Genomic DNA, 23,113 nt, shown 5'->3' on the forward strand with positions numbered 1-23,113 from the left:
CTTTATTTTCCTCTTGATACTTCTTATATTTAAAATGAATTTACATGTATTTGTTTACTTTTTTATTGTGGAAAAATATACATAACATAAAACTTGCCATGTTGACCATTTTCAAGTGTACAGTTCAGTAACATTAAGTACATTCACCTTGTTGTACAACCTATTTACTTAATTCTTCATTTAAAAAAATTACCATATGCCTTTAGAAACAAACTCAAATAGCACCTAAAGTTATCAAGTGAAATATAAGTCTCCCAGTCATTCATTTCAAAAGAAATAACTCTTAAGTTTCTTTTGGATCCTTCCAGAAACATTTTTAATTTGTATACCAGCACATTGTGCTGCCCCTTGCTTTTTTCATTTAACAAAATATCTTGGAGCTGTTTTATGTCAATTCATACAGATCTTGTTTTAAATATGAGATTATGAGACAATTGATTTAATCAGTATCCTATTGATAGCATTGTGTTGTTTCTAGTTTTTGTTGCTGTTGTTTCTCTCACAACTGTTGGTTTTGCTATTACAAATAATGCTGCAATAACCATCCTTATATATATAACTTGTCATTTATTACCTACTACACCTGTCATCTCAACTCCTAACTGTGGAATTGCAGGATCAAAGGGAATGTGCATGTAATTGGTTTATTTTTTTAAAGACTCTCTTCTTGGTAGAGTATAAACATGAAGTAGTTTTGTTTTACCAATTGTCGCTTTTTTTTATGTTTATTTATTTTGAGAGAGAGCAAGAACATGTGCAAGCAGGGGAGGGGCAGAGAGAGAGGAGGGAGAGAGAATGCCAAGCAGGCTCCATGCTGTCAGCACAAAGCCTGATGTGGGGCTTTATCCCACGAACCGTGAGGGGAAACCAAGAGTTGGATGCTTAACCAACTGAGCCACCCAGGTGCCCCTGACAATCATCACTTTTAATGATGTTATATTGAATACACTTCAGGATCTTAAGGGTGTCTTGAGAAAATTCCATACATTTCCAGTCCATTTAAAACTTCAAAGCTGATTCAAAGCTCTACCTTCCCTTGAGAGACCTAGGAGCTCCTTCAATGATAGAAATGGAATGGAGGCAAGGTAAAAGGCAAACACCTCTTGACTTTAAATATCTTGGCTGTGCTCCTTCTCTGGCTAAGCCAGGCAGATAGTTGATGTTATTTGTGTGGCAGGCATCAAAATGTTGAGTTCTTTGAAGGGGTCTGGTGAAGCCTCCCTCTCTGCTGCATAGCTCCCCTGACAAAGATGATCTGGCTCCAGCTCAACCTTCTATTCATTCCCCACCTTAGCTTCTAATACAGGACCACTGGGGTCCTTCACTCCACGGCTATTGCTCTCCAAATAGGTAACCTTCTTGGATGGAGTACTGGCTAGATAATTCAAGCACAGATACTTTCTGTAGGATCCTCTCAATACGTAGGACAAACAAGTGTCCTTGCCACACTACATCATGGAAAGCCAGCTGCTATACACTTTCTCCAATTCTTTTTCCCATATTAGGCAGGCACAGGGGAAAATAGACCTGTATATGCCTAAGCAGACCTCATTTGGAAATGAAATGTTTATCTCCCTTTCTTTCTGGTGTCCCTAATTTCTATTAATGATTCTCTTGGCTTCCCCACTCACTTGGATTCGGGGAAGGGAAAGCACTCATCCTTCTGTCACCCAAGGAAAGGAAAACCTCTCACCATGATCACTGTAGTCTATTATCAGAAGACCACTATTGACCATTTCTCCCATTCCTCCTGTCTTCTTAAATAGACTCAGAATGCTGTTGAGGTGGTTGTGGTGGTGGTGGTGCCACTTTTCCTTCCTTCCAGAAGCTCTACGGAGGTGTTTGACCCCATCTCAAAGTGATCAGTTGATGGTTCTCTGGAAAATGTATACATATCTAGTTTTTCTTACCTAGTGTCTTGTGGTGTCAACTTTCAGTTTTAAATGCAATTTATGAACAGAAGTCCCTCTCAGTTTATTGTTACATTCATTTAGCTACTTACAAATTACTCTCTAAAAAAAAAAAACAATTACAACTCTTGTTGTAATGCCATCAACAGCATATGGGAATGTCTGGTTTGCCCAAGCTCTCCCTAACATTCCCTTAACATTTCTGAAGACAAAACTTTTTAGCAAAACCAAACCTCACAACTTTCTTTGTCTTCCACAAAAGGAGGAAGAAAAAGAAGCCAGATTGGAAATGCAGAATACTGATCCCCCTGCTATCATATGAGTATTTCCTGTGTAGATGTTGGACTATTTTGTGTGGATATGCTTGACCTCTAATAATTAGCCACAGAGTAATGTCTTAGTTCTGCCAGCCTAAGAGCAGGTACTACCAGAAGGCAGTGCACCTGTTGTGAACATAGGGCTTGCAGGGTAGAGGAAAAACCATGACTCCTTGAGGCCAATGTTGAGGTGCTTAGGGAGAGACTTCAAGGGGACTGTGTAATAAAAAATTTGGCTGGCCTTTGCCGCTGGGTTCTGGGAGGTAATCTCTAAATCCCTGGAATTTTTGGAGTAATAGGAGAGACTTTCTTATTCATGGTCAGTCCCTCAGACCATACGTGATAGTTTTTGTTAGCAAGGTGACTCATGATGGACCCCTAGATCATTTATGCTAATGAGATGGCTCAGGATGGAGGCTAGCTATGCCAGATGGTTGGGGTTTTAAGTGATGTGATATCAATTCAACTTCTAGAAAAGGGAGAGGTCTGGAGATTGAGTTCAGCTACATAGTAATGATTCAATCACGGCTATATAATGAAATACCAGTTAAAACTCTGGACACCAAAGCTCAAGTAAGCTTTCCTCTGCTGTGTGTATTATCACACATAGACGTGTTGTCCAGGAAGGCAATATGTCCTTGAGGATGATGGGAGCTTGAGATCTTCCCAACCTGCCCTACATGTCTCTTCTTTTGGCTGATTTTGCTTTGTATCCTTTTACTATAATAAAAACTATAAGTATAGCACTTTCTTGAATTCTCTAAGTCATCCTAAAATATTATCAAACCTGAGAGGATAGTGGGAACGCCAAAATTTGTAGCCATCAGGTTAAAAGTTGGCCTGAGCACCCCTGAACTTACAGCTGGTATCTAAAGTGAAGGCAGTCTTGTGGAGGACTATGCCATTAACCTGTAAAGTTTAGCCTAATTCTGGGTAGTTGGTGTCAGAACTCATTATAGGGAGGTAGAATCTAGGCAAAAGCTGGAAACATGAGGTTTACTCACCCTTATTCTTGTGGAGAATCTATTTCCATGACACAAAGAATTAAAGAAATTAACTTCCATCAGTTCTTCTCTTCATTACTGAAGAGTCAGACATCCCTGTGGCTTAGCGAATAGATTGTCCACCTGCAATGTCCTGTCCTATCTCCACTCCAAAGACTTGGCCCAATGGGCTAATTCTGTAGGCCAAGGTAAGAGAATAGTAGGTTCATAAGGAACCATAAGTTATTCAACTTTGTGTCCCTCTCTGAGAACCTACAACAGTTCTTCCCTATGATAGTTACTCAAAATAATAATAGTAGTAATAATAATAATGTAATGAAACTCAGGAAGGACCACATAGAGTGGCCAAAGGGCTTGAGAATAATCCATCTTACGGGTTAAAAAAAGAATAGACCAGGCCAAAACAATTATGACTAAAAGGAGATGCGATAAAAGTTTATGAAATAATGAGGGTTTGGATGAGCTAACCAGAGAGTGCTTATTCTCTGTTAAATTTCACAGTATTTAAATCTTGAAGCAGGAATATTTAATACAAGCACTATATACAGTGGGTAATGGACTAAGAAAACCCATTACTCAGAGAAATAGTGCAAGTTGAAAATAATCAAAAGGGCTTAGAGGAAACTCAAGAGGAATCAACCAAAATAGATTATTTCCTAAGAAAAAAATTAAAATTTTGAATATTTGGGGCACCTGGGTAGCTCAGTCAGTTAAGTGTCCGACTCTTGATCTTGACTCAGGTCATGATCTCACAGTTCGTGAGTTCAAGCCCCATGTTGGGCTCTGCTCTGACAGAGTGAAGTGTGCTTGGGATTCTCTCTCTCTCTGTCTCTCTCTCCCTCTCTCTCTCTCTCTCTGTCTCCCCTCTCTATCTTTCTCTCTGTCCCTCTCTCACTTGTGCTCTCTCTCTGTCCTCTCTCAAAATAAATAAATAAACTTTAAACAAAATTTAGAAAATTTATCATAACTTTCTGAGGTCATGGAGCAGAGCCAAGCATTCACACGATATGTGCTTAGGATTCACTCTAAAAGTAGAGCCCTCAGTCTAGTGGATATGGAGATGACTCAGTCACATCTCCCAAAAGGAGGGGACCCATTACATCAGATCCTGGCTTAGCCTATTTAGGATTCTCTGGGGCTCATTCAGTTGCCCAGTCATGCTGAACTCTGTGTCTTGCCTCAGATGTCAGTTTATATATCCCAGAAGAAATCCTTTCAGTCCTCCCTACTGAGTCCCTGACAAACTTCCATTTCAACTGTCACTCTCACATACTCTGGTGGGAAGGGATATGGAACAAATTTTGGCAATTTGTCATCATGTACTGAGGAATCCAGCCCCAGGTCAAAATCCTATGTGTGATATTTCAGACCCGATCATAAGAAATTATAAGGCTTTGCCTGTCTGGCTACATAGGTAGAAGCTGCCTTCCCCACACCAGACTTGATCCATTGCCAAAGCATGGCAATTTTCTGGCAGAAGTCACAGTCAAGGACTCAGCCCTCTTTCTCCCCACCCAAACCAGCCATGCTCATGTACATATCTATATTCCTAAACAAAAAGCCTCCAGATAGAGCCCTCTTTATTGGGCTTGGTTGAGACACTTTACTCCACTTTGACTCCATACCTCTCCATTACTATCCCTTCCCTCCCTCTCCCTCCCCCTGTCCCACAGGTCCATAAAAAGGCGGGAGCCTTTTGTTCAGGTATTCTTGACAGTAAGATGATTCCCCTCATATGTACTGCATTCACCTGAAAAGCTTTTTAAATATGTTCATTAACAAGCTAAATGCCAAGCAATAAGAATTATGAAACTAAATTTTGGTGCATCTATAAGATATAACACTATGAAGGTATTAAAATTGATATTGGAAATAAATGAAAAGATGCTTATTGTAAGTATTCAAAGTAGAATATACTCTGTATTTGTATTCATGTAAAAAAAATATGTGGTCAGACTAGTTACCAATGTTCACCTCCACAGCATTACCAATGGTTACTTCTGGGTGGTGAGGTTATACATATCTGATTTCCTTGCCTATCTGTATTTTCTAATGCAGGATAACCATATATTATTTCTTTAATAAGAAAAAACAATAAACATAATTATTTTTTATGTGTGTATACTCCGTGAATGAACAATTCTAAATCTAAGAATTCATCTTAAGAGTATAATTTTAGGGGTACCTGGGTGGCTCAGTTGGTTGAGTGTCTGACTTGGGCTCAGGTCATGATCTCATGGTCCATGGGTTTGAGCCTTGCGTCAGGCTCTGTGTTGACAGCTCAGAGCCTGGAGCCTGCTTCGGATTCTGTGTCTCCCTCTCTCTGTTTCCCCTACCCCACCTCTCAAAAATAAATAAAACATTTTTTTAAAAGTATAATTTTAAATGTGCATGTGAAGATTTAGCTAAGTGATATTTATTGCAAAGTTATTTATAATGGTGAAAATGTAGAAACAACTCAATGTCTAGTGCTAGGAGCTTGGAAAAATAAATTATTACATTTGTAGATTACAATAACAGGCAGCTAAGTTAAATACTTAATGAAAAGAGGTTCATAATATACAATAGGTTTAAAAAAAAAAAACAGTTTACAGAACAGTGTATTTCCATATCTTTTGATCCAGAAATTCCACTTCTAGGAAATACTAGCACAAAAAAACAAGTATAAATATCTAGATTATGTCATTTCAGTGAGAAATTAGAAGCTACACACGTTTTATCAATGGATAATGCTAAAACACAATGGCACATTCATATAATGGGCTATTAAGGCAACTGTTGACAAATATGAAATAAATTCCTGTGAATTAACATGAAAAATATCATGACGTATTCTTAAGTCAAAACATATCTATATGGAGAGATTACCAAGTACATTCTAAATCTATATTTGTGTACTGTTTCAATAGCTTTACAATAAACATCTCTAAATTTTATAATCAGAAAAATATGTAAAAACATTTTAATACAATAAATTATATGTATATGTGAGAGTATTATATGCATAGCAAAAAGTCTGAAAGAATATTAAAACACTGACTGTTAGTGGTGCCTGGGTGATTCAGTCGGTTGTCTGACTCTTGATTCTGGCTGAGGTCATGATTTCATGGTTTGTGGGATCAAGTTCTGCATGGGGCTCTGTGCTGACAGTGTAGAGCCTGGTTGGGATTCTCTCTCTCTCCCTCTCTCTCTGCCCCTCCCCTGCTCACGTTCTCTTTCTCGCTCCCAAAATAAATAAATAAACTTTTTAAAAAATTGTTGATGGTTATTTCTGGGTGTTGTGAGTAGAGCTGATTTTTATTTTGCTATTTTTTCTATTCAATATTCTTTGAGATTTTTACAATAAATATATGATTTTATAATAAGAAAAACTTTTAAAACTGCTTTAATTTTAGGACTTTCAGTTTCATTCTTAACAATCCCAAATGCCCTGCCCAGGGCTTGCCTACAGCTCCAGGCTTCCCACCATGGAAATGCAGTGTTTCACAATCAGAGGCAGCTTAGTTAAAGGCAAAAAAGACAAAAAATCCCATTCACAAAAGACCACACATTTTATGATTCCATTCATAAGGAATCCCAGAATAGGGAAATCTATAGAGAGAGAAAGTATATTAATGGTTTCTTAAGGTGAAGGGTTGGTGGGGAGGGGAAATGAGGACTAGGGGGTGATAGACAGCTAAAGAGTATGGGATTTCTTCCATTGTTTTTACTTATATATTTTCTTTTATGTTTTATACCATTTATGTTGGTGAGTATATACTATAGTGGTCTAAAGGAATTTTACATTTCAAGAAAGTTCAATAACTATTAGAGCCATGCTGCTTCATTATTCCCATTTCCCAGATAAGGAAACATGCTAGGGAGCAAGTAGTGTGTTGGTTGCACGGCTCACAAGTAGAGGCAAGAAGCCTCTCTGTCGCTGCAGCTCACCCTCTCTCTGCACGTGAACTTTAGTTGTGCTGGAGATGGGCTAGAAACGCTTTTTCTCTCAAGGGCCCCTTCATGATGGCCCCATCTTTAAAAAAAATTGTGGTAAAATGTACACAACAAAATTGACCACTTTAGCCATTTTTAAGTTATACAATTCTGTAGCATTAAGCACACTCACACTTTTGTGCATCCATCACCATCATCCCTCTCCAGAACTTTTTCATCTTCCCCAATTGAAACTCAATACCCATTAAATAATAACTCCTTATTCTTCTCTCCCTTTCCCCACAACCCCTGGTAACCACCATTCTACTTCTGTCTCTGTGAGTTTGACTACTCTAGGTCGCTCACATGAGTGGAATCACACAATATTTGTCATTTCATGACTAGCTTCTTTCACTTAGCATGATATCTTCAAGGTTCATCCATGTTGTACCATGAGTCCGTTTTTCATCCCTTTATAAGGCTGATTAATATTCCATTGTATGTATACACCATGTTTGTTTATATCTGGTGATGGACTCTTGAATTGCTTCTACCTTTTGCCTGCTGTGAATAATGCTGCTATGAACATGAGGATACAAATAATGGGTTCAGGTCCCTAAGTTCAATTCTTTGGGGCATATACACAGAATTGGAATTGCTGGATCAGATGGTAAGTCTACATTTCATTCTCACCAGATGTGTTTTTTTTCCCCCTGAGGTAATAAAATTACCCTAAAATTGGTGATGCTGCACATATCTGTGAATATATTAAAAATTACTGAATTATAAAGTTTAAGTGGGTGAATTGTATGTTATTGAATAAATAAATAAATCTGTTTTTTTTCCTTTTTTTTACATTTATTTATTTTTGAGAGACAGAGAGACAGAGCACAAGTGGGGGAGAGGCTGAGAGAGAGAAGGAGACAGAATCTGAAGCAGGCTTCAGACTCTGAGCTATCAGCACGGAGCCCGATGCCAGGCTCAAAGTCACGAACCGCAAGATCATGACCTGAGCCGAAGTCAGATGCTTAACTGACTGAGCCACCCAGGCGCCCCAAACCTGTTTTTCTTAAGGCAAAAAAAAAAAAAAAAAACCCAACACATTTGCTTAAGAATACCAATGTTGACCTCTTCTCAACTTTCATCCCCCAAAAAAGGCTGCACAAGCAGCAGTCTTCCCAACCTCAAAGGACTGGCACTTTACATCGACTGTGTTGGATTCAGGACATCTAGTTTCGGGGAGTCTGGTGCTTATTAAAACTCTCCCTCTGGCTGCGTGGGGCCACGGTGCATTAAACATTTGGTGACTAAGGTGGGTTGGAGAATGTCTATTTTATTAATTTAATTATTCTTAATACAATGTTTACTTTTGTTTCCCACAGGTGTTCCCCTCTACATCTTGTTCCTGCCTGTCCCATGGAACTCACTGTCTGACAAGTAAGGCCTAGGAGACAGATTCCCTGCTAAGACTCATAATGGCAATGCTTTCCATTGGTCTCCCATCATTCCAGCAAGCACCAACAAAAGACGTCTCTTACCTTTTAAAGGCTAGTTGGGGGTTGAAAATTTAACCTAAAAGTCATTTAAGTGCATGACTGTAACATGAAAAAAAAAAAAACACCAAAACCCTTTACAATAATCTAGTAATTACTGTGACTCAGTCCCCCTGGTTCATACAAGACCAGTATCCATACATGTAAAGACCAGAAACTTCCCACTCACTTTATAGGAAATTATTTAATTTGGGTTCCTGAAACTGTTCTTACTCATTGTGTTATTGGAATTCTGGAGAGACTCTGCCTTTCTTGGTCAAAGATGATCCTGTTGCTGCTTTTATTTCTTAGGATGATTTCTCACTCTGTCATCATCTTTAAGTATTTTTTAGGTATGCTTCCAGTGTTCATACAAATATTCATTTCATCTCTCTGAACTTCTTTCTTCATTTTTAAAATAAAGAATTTGAACTAGAGTTTCTCTAAAAGCTTTGCCAGTTTTGATATTCTGTGCTTACATACCAAGTAAATTATAGAGGAAAGTATTTATTTGGTGGACATTTTTTTTTCTCTTAAGGAGTTTAGCGTCCATTGGGACACTTTTTTTCCTACCCAGGGTCATAGACACTTACCCATAGGCTCTATTACCTCTGATTAGCCAGCAATCAGGAAACCACACAATTGGTTCCAGTATACCTGTCCAGTTATCTCCCAGTGTTCTCCTTAAAGATCTCCCCAGTTCTCTCAAACTGGACTTGAGAGAGTGGGCTTATCTTCATTCCTGCCTCCAAGTTCATGATCATGTTGTTCCCTCTACTTGGACTATCTTCTCCTATCTCTGCCTTTTAAGATTCTACCCTTCTTAGACTAGGTCAGTTTCCCTTTCTCTGTGAAAATTTCTTTTTATGGTCCTTGAGAGCAGAAACCATGAAGATATATCTTTGTATCTTCAGCATCTGTCACCTTAAGCCAGAAAAAAAATTCAAAATATTGGATGATAGTATCTCTTTTGAATTGTTGTTATTTGTGTGAATGTCTTACACTACAAAACTACAAATTTCTTGAGGGCAGGGACCATGTACATAATCCTCTGACCTCTTCATAGCTCTTAGCAGGATATTGTCCAGAATGAACACCAATAAATAGAGTCTGAGAATGAGAATAATATGAGAATTATTCCCTCTTACTTCCGAGTTCTGAACAACAAAAATATCACTCCAGGAATCATATAATAATCCAAATATCAGTTTTTATGGTAATGCTAGATTAAAGAACACAGCCTGGATTAGAAGCCAAAATGAGTTTCATACTCCTCCTTCCCAAATTGAACTTAACCATATTGAACCAAGCATAGGCAGAACTTGTACAACCACAGGCTATCTACAGAAGGAGGGTCTTCCCGAGTTAGTCTACCATACAAAGAAAAGAAGAATGCATATATCCTATGGGAAACATCATTAAAAAAAAAAAAAAGCCAAGCAGGGATTTGGCCATGTGAATGCAGTGATCCTTTTTCTAAAACAATCATACAAACCAATCTACCTCCCATGAGAGACAACAGGTGGGAAGTGAAAATAAGAAGGATTGTAGCCTTCTCCCTAACACTTCCAAGAAATTAGAAGGACTATGTAAGAAAACATGGAAAGGGAGAGGTTGGTATCTCTTACACTTGATAAATATTTATTGAAAAAACAACAAAAGAATAAATGCCATTCTGACAGGAGTCCATTCTTAGAATGTAGCATTCACAAACTATCCACAGCCTTCTAAGTACCAGTGCAAGCTGGAGACAGCCTTTGGAGGTCAGTTTGAGGCCAGGCAGGGAGCATCTCAAGAACTTGAGCTGGGTGCTGAGTCTCAATGCCTGTTGCTACTAATTGGCTAAAAAGGATGAGGCCTGGGGATTCTATGACTTTCAGGTGAATTTCAAGGTAAAAATTCTGGAGACTTATTTTAATTTTCAAATGAAACAAAATGAAAAGGGAGTTAAGATGAGGAATCAGGAAGGTGAAAAATAGAAGTTACCTTTTTCATGAGAAGGGTTAGCATGGGGTACAGGAAGAGGGGATCTTTAGGGCTTAACCTAGTCAGAGTTGCACTGCTAATTCCAGTTCATTGATTCAGTGTTCTGGGTTTCAAGTAATACCAGGAGAGTCTACAGCAAGAACAATGACTCTGCCTATCCCAAACACATCTGCCAGTCTGATGCAGGGATGTCTTTCTTTCTGATCTACCTTGAATCCCCCCATTCCAATTAAGTAGAATCCTTAATGTCACAAATCATTCTGACAGAAATTTTATCTTCCGAAAGTTTCCATTAAAACATGCATGGGTGTGTTCTCTAGCCTCTTCAAGGTCTCTGTAGTAATATCTCAATTTATAATTCAGCTGGGTGCCCAAGTAATTCCAGGTTATGAGACAGATATTTCACAAGTTACTTTTAAGCAATAGCCCAGAGTAACATTAAGACTTAAATTTAGGGGCGCCTGGGTGGCTCAGTTGGTTAAGTGTCCAACTTCAGCTCAGGTCATGATCTCACAGTTTGCGAGTTGGAGCTCCACGTCAGGCTCTGTGCTGGCAGCTCAGAAGCTGGAGCCTGCTTCAGATTCTGTGTCTCCCTCTCTCTCTGCCCCTTCCCCCGCTCACGCTCTGTCTCACTCTCTCTCTCAAAAATAAGTAAACATTTTTTAAAAGTTTAAATTTCCCCAAAACCTTGTGAAATTCAAGTTCAATTCAACATTCATTGTTGGAAGAAGAGAAGTATTAAATATGATAGAAACATTCAATAAAAAGTAATATCAATTACTCTAAACATGGAAACTATTAAGCCATTTCTGTTAAAATTGGTACTGAAACAGGAAATTTCCCATCATTGCTGTTCACTATTGTTTTGTAGAGTTGGAAAATGCAAAAAAATGAGAAAAAATGTTAAATTATTGTAAATACTGGGAAAATACTAAATTATTTGGTTTTTATTATTTATCTAGAATTTTTGGAAGGCTCTATTAAAAAACATAATGGAGTTAAAATAAAGTTGGATAAGATGGCTAGATATCAAATAACTTTTTAAACCTAATTTTTCCTATATAAGCCAACTATGTAAATGGGAAAAATACTACCCTCAAAATAGTGACAAAACTATAAAATACTTAGCGATAAGTTAACTAGAATGGGAGAAGCATTCCAGAATAGTGGAAAAGGGCCTCCAAAAATCCACATCTTCATAAAAGCAACAAGAACACTTACAAAAAATTACCAAAATCAATGTTTTCAGAACTGTGGAAATTAATTTTAAAAACCTGAAACAATCTGAAGAATATTTATTCAAATAGAGTGGCTGAATCTCAATAAGAACAATAAGCTTTCTAGCATCTTAATTTGTCCTATTCCCAGTTGCCTCACCACAGTCCTGTAGTAGATTGAAAGACCAACAGCCTTACAACTATGATAGCTGTGGAAAGCAGCAGTCTAGCAGCCAATGGAGGGTGCATAATGGAGTTGGAGCTCTCCCCAAAGCCCCATCCAAACAGCCCATAATCACAGAACTGTCATTATGTGACCATCTGATACCTCCCAGAAAAAGTCCCATTCATAGGGCTTATCTTTATCTGACCTGGCTCAGACCTTAGTCACTGAGAGAAGCTCTATCCCCGGAGTGTTCGTCAAAAATGATCAGTGACAATTTTTTAATATCACAGCCTCTTGACATAGCAGAATGAGTTGAGGAGAATAAGAGACTGGCCTAAAAAAAAAACTTAAAAGAAAAATCTGGAGAATGAAACGTTTTTTAGGGGGATTTGAAGAGTTCTCACATGTTTCTGGAGATGTAGAAGGCCAAATATATATGCAGAGCTGTGTGCATACCCAGAAAAGACCCGAGAAGACCCTTTCACTTTCACTTCTGGGTGACCTGGAGACTCTGAAATGCAGGAGGTGAAGGCTAAATCAGAGTTGTAAACTGCTAGAGCATTAAAGTCTTGCCCCAACACACACACACACACACACACACGCACACACACACACCTCTTCAGCAAAGGATGGAAAACTTATTGTTTCAAAGCATTGAAGGACATCTCTATTTAATCAGCTGACTACTGAGCTAACTGAGCAGAAACCTCAGTGACATCACAGGACAAAAAACACAGACTTCACAAAATAAGCCAAGGAAGTCACTAAACAAGCAAACAAACAACAGCAATAGTTACAGCAACAACAACAACAAAAATAATAAACAAAAACAACCCTTGAAGTTGGTGAAGGAAATCAGATTTACAGAGTTGTTACAATATATAATTTAATGTGCCCAATTTTTCAACAAAAAAATTATGAGACACACAAAGAAATAGGAAAGTATGGCCCATACACAGGGAGAGAAAAAGCAGTCAAAAGAAACTATTCCTGAGGAAGTCCAGATTTTGAACTTACTAGACAAAGTTGTCAAGTCAGCTTTACACATACAGTCAAAGAATAAAAGGAAATTGTATGTAAAGAATTAAAAGAATGAGAATAATGTCTCACAAAATAGAGAATATGAATAAAGAGACAGAAATTATTAAAAAGAACCAAGTAGAAATTCTGGAGTTGAAAATTACAATAATTGAAACGACAAATTCACAAGAGAAGCTTAACAGGTTTAACAGGTAGAAGAAGGAATCTGCAAACTTGAAGATAAATCAATTGAGATAATCCAGTCTCAAAGACTTTGTGTGACACAATCAAGTGTACCAACATAAGCATCTTGGGAATCTCAGAAGAATAGAGGAAAGGAAGGGCAAAAACAATATTTGAGGAAACAATGGCTTAAAACTTCCCAAATTTGAAAAGAAGCTCAACACACTGTAAGTACAATAAGTACAAAATAATCCATACCTGAACACATCATAGTCAAACTGTAGAAAAGCAGACAGATTCTTTAAAGCATAAAGAGAAAAATGGTTCTTCAAATACAAGGAAGCCTCAACAAGATTAACAGATGACTTTTCACCAGAAACTATGGAGGTTAGAAGGCAGTGGGATGATATATCAAAGTGCAGAAAGAAAAAACCATCAACCAAGAATTCTGCATCTAGCAATCATGTCCTTCAAAAATGAAGGAGAAAGTCAATCATTCCAAGAAAACAAAACCAGACAGTTTGTGGTTTGCAGACCTGAACCACAACAAATGCTAAAAGGAGTCCTTAGGTTAAAATAAAAGGTTACTTACTAGACAGTAACTAGAATCCACATGAAGAAAATTATAAAACTGTGTTGATGGGCTTATAATGTATAAAATAACACAAATAATATTGTGTAAAAATAATAGTACAAAAGAGAGAGGAGGGAATGGAGCTTTGTTGGAGCAAGATTTTGTATGCTATGAAAATTAATTTGGTATTACTCCAAATTAAGTTCACATGTTAATTACAATACCCAGAGCAACCACTAAGAAAATAATTAAATATATAAAATTAAAAGCAACAGGGTATATCTGAGGATTTTAGTGCCGGAATTAAGGACAATCATTTTAAGATAATGCCAACCTAAAATTCAGTATTCAAATTCCTGCAACAGGGAGACCATTTGTTCTAGTATGGGTTATTACCACTATTGTGGTCAAAAAAGAGTGGAGTTCCAAGATTGGCAGACCTCTAGAATTTCATGGGAGGGACAGCAGGAGGCCTTTTCCCAAAGGAGTGAATTTGGGGCAGAAAAAATAAACAATAACCACTAAATGTGTTAACACTTCGCTAAACACAATTTTGATGATCAAAATAGTCTATTTAATGTGACTCTGACAGATAACAATATATAGAAAATTTGTGCTATAATATAAACACAAATACATTTGTGAATGGGGCAAAGTGGATTAATACTGACTGAGTATGGCATTAAGAAGTAGGACGATATAACAATTCTGGAATAAATTATGAAATACTGAAATAGAAGATTGGTTTCCCAAGGAAGTTGCAAAATCCATTTGGTTTCCTAAGTAATGTATTGTCTCTAATCCTAAGGCATGTGAAATTAATTTGATGTCAACTTGAATAAGTTGTAGTTGATTTTTAAAATTCCAAATAAAGTTAAAAGATAAACAAGAGATTGGGGAAAGTACATGCAACACATACAACATATTAAAGAGTTACCATCTGTAATGTATAAGCAATTCTTACACTTTGAAAAGACAAAGACCAGGAACTCAAGAAGAAAAATGAATTAAGGTATATGAAAAAGCAATTACAGAACAGAAAATCCAAAGCGGGAGAAAATAGCTTCACTAGTAATCAGTGAAATACAAATAATGGAACACCAAACTACCTCTATTCACTTATCAGGATGGCTAAAGCTATACAGAGCAAATTGTTACAGCCTTTTAGAAGGCAACCTATTTAACATTTTAAATAGACAGATCTCATATTTAGGAATTAATCCCTCAGAAATTAAAGTATCAAGCCATTTGGATATACATATACAGACGTTTATTGAAACATTCATGGCAGTGGCAATTTTTTTTAAAGAATTTGAATGCCATGAATAGAGGAACTTGTAAACAAATTTTGGTATATCTGAAACACTATGCAGCCTTTAAAATAAAAGAGTGAATTCAAGTAATACTAGTTGAATTGGAGGGATTTTAAGACTCATTATTTATGAGAAAAGCAAGAAGCACAGAAGTCTATGACACCTCATTCTTTAAAATAAATAAAAAGAACAACAAAAAACAACTCTCTATATAGGAAGGAAGTTATGTTGGCATGCTTAACTTTTTAAATAATTTGAGAGTGAGGGAGAGTAGTAAGGGGGAGAGTCAGGTAAGAAAAAATTAGAAAGGAGTGTGTATGAAAGAAAATATAGCACACACAAAATGATTCCATGTGGGCCTATATAGATGGACATGTGCATAAAGAGATGCATGAATATATGATCACTGAAATATTAACAGTGGTTCTTCCAGGGTGTGGGGTTTTATTTCCTTTCTTATACTTTTATGTACTTGAATTTTTATAATAAGCACACAGTTTATATACAACCAAAGAATAGTTATTTATTTTAAAATGTGTGTGTGGCCAATTGCCATGGGGGATGAAGATGAGTCAGAAACACACCCTGCCTTGCAGGCCCTGACAGTGAGGAGACAGGAGGACACAACCAGCTATAACATACAGCTGAACTTAGTGTTGTAACAGAAACACAGGGTGCTGGGAAAGAGACATTCATTGATCTCACAGATCTGACTGGGAAGATCTGGAAGAACTTCATTAAAGTAGAAGGCATTTGAGTTGGATCTTGAAGGTCTGGGAGCAATTCAACAGGCAAAGATGGGGATAAAGGGAAATCCAGGATAAGGGGAGAGTGAGCAAAATAAACAGTGGCATTAAAAATCCAGGGGGAATTCACAGAGGAGCTATTGACAATGAGAAAGAATGAAATCCTGGGGCACCTGGGTGGCTCAGTCGGTTAAGCGTCCGACTTTGGCTCAGGTCATGATCTCATGGTTTGTGAGTTAGAGCCCCACGTAGGGCTCTGTGCTGACAGCTGAGAGCCTGGAGCCTGCTTCAGATTCTGTGTCTCTCCATCTCTCGGCCCCTCCTCTGCTCATGGTTTGTGTCTTTCTGTCTCTCAATAATAAATAAATGTTAAAAAAAAAAAAAAGAATGAAATCCTGCCATTTGCAACACTGTAAATCGAATTGGAGGGTATTATGCTAAGTGAAACAAGCCAGTCAGAGAAAGACAGATATCATATGTTTTCACTCATATGTGGAACTTGAGAAACTTAACAGAAGACCATGGGGGAAGGGAAGGGGAAAAATAGTTTCAAACAGAGAGGGAGGCAAACCATAAAAGACTCTTAAATACAGAGCACAAACTGAGGGTTGATGGGGGGTGGAGGGGGGAAATGGGTGATGGGCATTGAGGAGGGCACTTCTTGGGATGAGTGGGTATTGTATGTAAGCGATGAATCACAGGAATCTACCCCCAAAACCAAAACCAAGAGCGCACTGTATACACTGCATGTTAGTTAACTTGACAAATATATATATATACACACACACACACACACACACACACACACACACACACATACATACAAAGAGGAGCAATTGACTCAGCTTCATATAACTGGAACACAGGTGTTAAGTGAACAGAAGGTAGGAAGCTCGTTCACAGTTGTGAAAGTAGTTTAGTTTAGACTATACTCCAATTGCAGAGGGGAGTTACTGCAAGTTTGGCAACAGTGGGATGGGGTGGGTGGTAGGTAGGAGGAGTGTTTTGTTTGTTTTATTAGGAGAGTGACATTCTTAGGTCTGTGTCGGGGGTGAGGAGAGACATTAGGCAAGAAAACCAGTTAGGAAACTATTAAAGTGATTCAGCCCAAGGTAATAAAAGTCTAACAAGAGCAGCAACATGGGTATGTGGAGGAGGGGAAAGATTCCAGAATCATTTCTGAGGTAAGTAGTGCAGGCCTTGGTGAAAGACGGGAAACCTTCTGTGTCTGGCAAGTGAGGAGTTGGGAATACTCCCATCCAAGAAAGAGAACGCTGGAACTCCAGGTGGGAACCACATTCAAAGAAAGATTCCAGTATCTTGCAGAATGTAGAGGGGATAGTGAGAATAATGAGCTACAAGCATAGAGAAGTTCTGAGGTAAAATAAAAGCTCCACAGAGACCAAAAAGACAAATCCTCAATGTAGAACCACGGAACCAAAGATGTGGTTCTGCTCTCTGCAGTCAACTGTCCTAAGGAAAAGAGGAACCCCAAAACCTTCTTAACTATAGCAACACCAAGGAGGAGGATCAGATGGGTCCCCCTCAGTTTCATGTTCCAAATGAAAGTATCTGGGGGCATAGAATGAGAGCTCTGGAAAGAGTCCCGAATACAACTTCAGACCTAATTCTTGCTCTTGGGCAAGAGATAACTCTTGGCATTCCCCTTTTCCTCTTATTTCCCCCCTTAGTAAAACCCTTCCTGTGAAAAGAATTCTTCTGGTTAAGTAACACTGTGTATGAGACATCTAGGAATGTCACCGCGGACTTGTTGGGGTGGGAGTGGCCCCAGCTGGCTTTCCTCCCTGACTCCGTGGCCAGCCAAGGGTTTCCTCAAGGCAATGGTAAAAGTGTGGCATTTCCCAACCAGCATAAATACGTCTGAGATTTTAAAATAAAACGAAAATATGAAAAGTCTAAACAGTTTCCAGAGACCCTTTCCAGATCTCTCACCCTATGACTTCTTCAGGGTATTTTAGACACAAAGGCTCACACACCTTTGAATGGAGGGACATCTCATTTGTGGCTTCCTTTTAACATTTCTGGAAAAGGTAATGTTCTGGTCTTTTTTTTTTTATGTTTATTTATTTATTTTGAGAGAGAGTCAGAGAGCGCAAATGGGGGAAGGAAAGAGAGAGGGAGGGAGGGAGGAGAGAGAGAGAGAGAGAGAGAGAGAGAGAGAGAGAGAGAGAATCCAAAGCAGGCTCCAGGCTCTGAGCTGTCCGCACAGAGCCTGACACGGGGTTCAAACCCACAAACCGTGAAATCACCATATGAGCCAAAGTCTGCTGCTTAACCGACTGAGCCACCCAGGTGCCCCAACTTCGTCTTTCTGACTATGATATGACTACAAACTCAACGTAAAGACTTTGGAAAACCTAGAGAGCATAAAATAAGAACACTACTTGGTGACTCCATCCCAGAAATAAAAAAGGAAACTTTTGGATGGAATCCTTCCAGCCTTGTTCCTGTCGAGTTTGGGCCAGAGGGCCGGGCCGAGGCGGCTAGGGTAATACTCCCGCCGCCCGAGGGTCGGAGCCGGACGGCAGGAGGAGGGCGGCGGAGCGGGCGGCAGACCGCGAGGCCCGCCGGGAGCGCGGCGCGCCCGGTTCGCGAATCCGTGCGTCCTCGCCGTGCGGGCCTCCTGGGCCGAGCGCGGGGTCCGGCGCGCCACGCGGGGCGGCGCCAGGGGAGGGGCGGGAGGCGCGGCCCCGCCAGCGCCCGGGCCGGAGGCGGCCGGGGAGGGCAGCGCGCGCCCCGCGCAGACCGCAGAGGCGGGCGCCGCCGTCCAGCCGCCCCCACGCCCGGCCCTCGGCGCGGCGATGGGCGCGGCTGCCTGCCCTTGCCCTGCCCCCCGTCCCTCCCGGTCCTTTCCAGCCCCGCGAACCCGCGAGAGACCCGCGGACCGCGGGCGTCCCGCTGCCAGACGCGGGTTTGGAGCTTTTCGGCGGTCGGAGACCTGGTGAGGTGAGCAGCGCGCTCTTGAGGATCCCAAATTCGGGATTTTGTAGGACCTCTCTGTGGACACTATATAGCCACAAAACATCAAACACTTACCTTCGAAAAGTGGAAAGGGGGCAGGGCTTTCTTTCCTTTCCAGAATCTGGGCAGTTTCTTTGGAAGCGGATAGGAAAGTATCTTCGGAACTACAGGCGAGCCCTGCCAGGGTCGCTCATCAGGAATGCCAGTGGCAGTTTCCTGAGAGGAGAGGGGAGGGTACCGGTATTTGGTGGGCAGGGGCGCTGTGGCTGTTCGGTTTTGTTGAATGAGCGACAGACTGCTGAAATTGAGAGATCTGGGACCAGTTTTCCACAGCCTCCTCGCCGAACTTGTCCCCAAATCTGCCTTGCAGGGGCACGTTCACCCGGGATGCATGGTGGTTGGCGGGTAGGATGGACTCCCTCACCGGGAGTGTGAAGTCCCGAACAGAGAAAGTTTTATTGCCTGTCATACTGCCTTGTTCGGGGCAGAGGAGCGTCGCCCTGGAACTGGAGCATCCTTGTACCCTGGCGGGCACCTGTTTCCAAAGTAGCTCTATCAGAAGCTAGAGGCCACTTGTTAGAACTCGATATTTGAATAGTGCATCTCTAAGTATACTCGTGCTACTGCAGAAGATGAACCTTGTTTTTCTTGAAATTTGAGTTTTGTTAACATTTCAGAACAGAAATCTGTGGGGAGAGGTGTGCGCTTTCTCTTCCTTTTGTTGGTTTTCTAGGTACAAGCATGCATGAATAGTAGACAAATTATGTCCTAGCCTGTAATGAAATGTCTTTCTTGGTGTGGTCCTTTAAGCCAGGATATAGAGGATAGCATTAAATTATTGCATCCCTAGGTCCAAGTGAGAGATATTCAGGTGGGGGGTTAATAGCTGGAAAAACTGTTGTATTAGGCAGCGAGGCCTGCAAAGGAAAATTAATTTTTCGCCATCAATGGCGATATTCAACACAGAAAGCCTCCCTGCAGGCTGAGTAGCAGCCAAGCTTGCAAAACAGTAGCTTCTTCCTTTGTTGCAGTTGGAGCAAATGCGTGTGGAGGTAAATGGCGGAGGAAGTGATTGTATATAGTGTAAGGCAGTTTGATTCTGGAGAATAAAATGCCTTGGCAGGCTTTCTTGAGTTACGGATCCGGAAATGTGGGGATAGAAGGCTCTCTGGTCTCTGTTTTGGCAGCTTCATTCCACTTCTGGGCCACCACTGTCTCTGGAGTGCTCCCTGTATTTTCCCTTCTCTTCTACCGCCAGCTTTTAGCTTCTCCCTCTTCCCCAATAAAGTCTAGAGTTGAGCCTTGTCAGAGGCAGAGTTATGGTAGCCTGGGGATAGAGAACATCAAGTCCTAGTGAAAGCAGAATTGTGGCCTAGGAGGATCTAAAGGGCCAATGGGATGAAGCCATCTAGGGTCTCAAGAGTGGGAGAATAATGATTGAGGGAAGGAGATTCTCTGGGGAGAACAATAGGTGCTTACAATTTGTTTCCTGCTGAGGATTTTAATATTTCCATTTTGTTGTTTGAACATAAGGACATTTCCAGATGGGGTTGGGGGAGTCAGAGGACTTTTCTGCCCTCCCACGCCACTAATTAACATTGCACCCCCTTGTAGGTTTTCAGAGAATAATCGGGGCAGGGGGAGAGATTAGAAAGAAGTACTGAGGCTCTGACTTACCTAAGAGACAGTGGAACAAGGACTAACTTGGGCAGAGAAGTTGGATTTGAAAATTGGAAGGAATGTTCCACGTTTAGTTAAAAAACAGAACCTTTATTTTGTGGAGAGGTGTTGAGAATTATAACATTCATATTTAGTTGCTGGTGAATTTTGCCTGATAAAGGATGCAAATCCCTACCTCTCTCTCTCTCTCCTTCTTTTTCTTTTTCTTTCCAACAATTTATTATGAAAATTTTTCCTACATACAGAAAAGTTACCTACCTCACTTTTTATAAACATATGACTATCTTGGGATATAAACTTGTTAATGAAAATCAGAGTTTGAAATCCAGAAATATGTGATCTGGCCCCAGACTGAGCTTGAATCAGAAGGTGTGTGTGAAGGATATTAATATTGTGAAGGGAAAAAAATGTGGGTCTTATTCTGACTCTTCCCTAAGAGTCGGACATATCTCTTCATTTCTTCCTTTTTCCCATTCTTAAAACATCAGTTAGATTATATCACTCCCCTGGTTAACACTCTCTAATGGTACCCTTAATACTTTGTATAAAATCCACCTCTCTTGAAAGGTTTACCAAAGCCCTATGTGATCTGACCTGTTTGACCTCATACTCTATCACTCTCCCCTTTCTCACTCTTCCTTCTGCCTGAACACTCTTCCTTCAGATACTTGCACTGCTTCTGTCCTCAATTCATTCAGGTCTCTTTTCAGATGTGACCTCTTTGATCAGGACTTCTCTAACCACGTGATCCAAAACAGCCCTTTGTCAGTCTCTGTCCTCTGACCCTGCTTTTTTCTTCGTTGTTTTATCATTACCTGGCATTATATAGTACTTCTGTTTCTTTGTCAGTTGTCCAATATCTCCCACTCAAATGTCAGCTCCATAACGAGAAATTTTTTGTTGTGTTCATGGTTATGTTCCTGTTTGGCAAATTATAAGAAATTAATAAATAATTTTTGAATTAATTAGGTAATTAAATGACACAAACAAGGCATTAACTCCCATAAAGGTTGCAGAACCCTTGGTAAAATACTAGAAGTCCTTTTAGGTAATTTGGGTCAATCAATATTTTATTGGTAAGCGATGATCTTGGAGATCAGTGGCCTCTATTATCCTCACAGTGCTTCTAAACTGAAGCCTGTGCTGGAAGCTTGGCCAATTTTGACAAACCCACATTCTAAACAAGATACAAAAAACTTCAATCCCAGAAATTTCCTTCATGCCCTTTTTGGGTCATTCCTACCATCCAGAAGCAAACTTTGTTATGATTTGTATTATCATAGATTAAATTTTTTTTAACATTTACTTATTTTTGGGAGACAGAGAGACAGAGCATGAGTGGGAGAGGGGCAGAGAGAGAGGGGGAGATACAGAATCCAAAGCAGGCTCCAGGCTCTGAACTGTCAGCACAGACCCCGATGCGGGGCTCAAACTCACAAACCGTGAGATCATGACCTGAGCCGAAGTTGGACACTTAACCGACTGAGCCACCCAGGTGCCCTTGTATTATCATAGATTAGTTTTGCATTCTTGACCATCCATATAAATGCATTCACACTGTATATACTTTTGCATTTGGCTTCTCTTTGCTCAACATGGTGTCTTAGATTCCTCCATGTTGTTAAGTATATCAGTTTTTAATTTCTTTTTGTTCTAATATTCCATTACATGAATGTCTACCATGTGCTTATTTATCCATTCTCCTACTGATGGGCACTTGGGTTGTTTCCAGTTTGGAGCTATTCTAAATAAAACTGCTATTCTTACAGGGTCTGCCTCATCTTGAATCCTGTGTACTTTATTTGAAAATCTCTATGTCACCAGTGCTGAGAGAAATATGGCAAGGTTATTGGGGCTGTGACTGATGTAGCAGCCTGCCTGCAGCATAGTGAGTGTCTTCTCTAGGCAGCTCCACAGGGCACTGACCTACCTCCTATTCCAGAGGAAGAGCACTTGGAAAATGAATGTCCATGCAAACTGGAGAGACCTCAGGAGCATTTTCAGTGTTTTTAGATCCTTAAAAGAGACTCTGTAGAACACCTGCTGCCATTACTGCTCTATTCCCTTCCTCCTCTCAGCTCCCCACCCCAGTACAAGTTGACTCTAATCAGCCACTGAACATTATGCTATCAAGGAGTTTAAATATTTATGAGCAAGAGTCTTGTTCAGAGCCTGATAAAATATTTATGTGTTTCCATGGGGCATTGGTTTCCATCTAGACTTCTCAAGGTGTTTTTCTGAGGCACTTGTCATAATCACGAGGTACTCAGAGATAGATGATATGGCCAGAGAATATCTTGTGTTCTTGAACCCCAGCTTGCAGTGTACCCTGCTTTGGTAGAGCTGGGGAAGGATGAGCAAACAGAAAAATGTGCATTAATAGTGCCTGGATCAGGAGAAAGATTGTGTGTGTTGATGAAAATGGATTGAATACTGAATGGCTTATGAATATAGCACTGCTAAAGGTGGGATTGTGGGAAAGAACCTGTTAGAGCGAGGAGGGATTAATGAAGGTCAGACGCATTCATTTCAGAGAGAAGCACAAAGGAACCAGCCTGTAAAAGACAG

General features: G+C 40.0%; 2 protein-coding genes across 4 annotated transcripts in view; both read left to right on the plus strand.

The window, feature by feature from the left end:
* Positions 1 to 9,127, plus strand: part of LRRC58 (leucine rich repeat containing 58) — a 48,537-nt gene extending 39,410 nt beyond the window's left edge. Inside the window, exon 4 of the mRNA XM_086675332.1 lies at positions 8,529 to 9,127. Coding sequence (XP_086531458.1) covers positions 8,529 to 8,587 — 59 coding nt within the window. The 3' untranslated portion in view covers positions 8,588 to 9,127. The remainder of the gene's footprint in view (positions 1 to 8,528) is intronic.
* Positions 9,128 to 18,599: 9,472 nt separating this feature from the next.
* GPR156 (G protein-coupled receptor 156) overlaps positions 18,600 to 23,113 on the plus strand; it is a 121,804-nt gene continuing 117,290 nt past the window's right edge. For 2 of the 3 annotated variants that reach the window (XM_086675328.1, XM_086675330.1), the window contains exon 1: positions 18,601 to 18,850. The gene's annotated coding sequence lies outside the window, so the exon portion shown is untranslated. Of the gene's footprint in view, positions 18,851 to 23,113 lie in introns of all 3 variants that reach the window. The other variant, XM_086675329.1, reaches the window with a different exon arrangement.

The sequence above is a fragment of the Puma concolor genome, chromosome C2 (assembly GCF_028749965.1).
Source record: "Puma concolor isolate L17-30 chromosome C2, mPumCon1.1.hap2, whole genome shotgun sequence".
Lineage (NCBI taxonomy): Eukaryota > Metazoa > Chordata > Mammalia > Carnivora > Felidae > Puma > Puma concolor.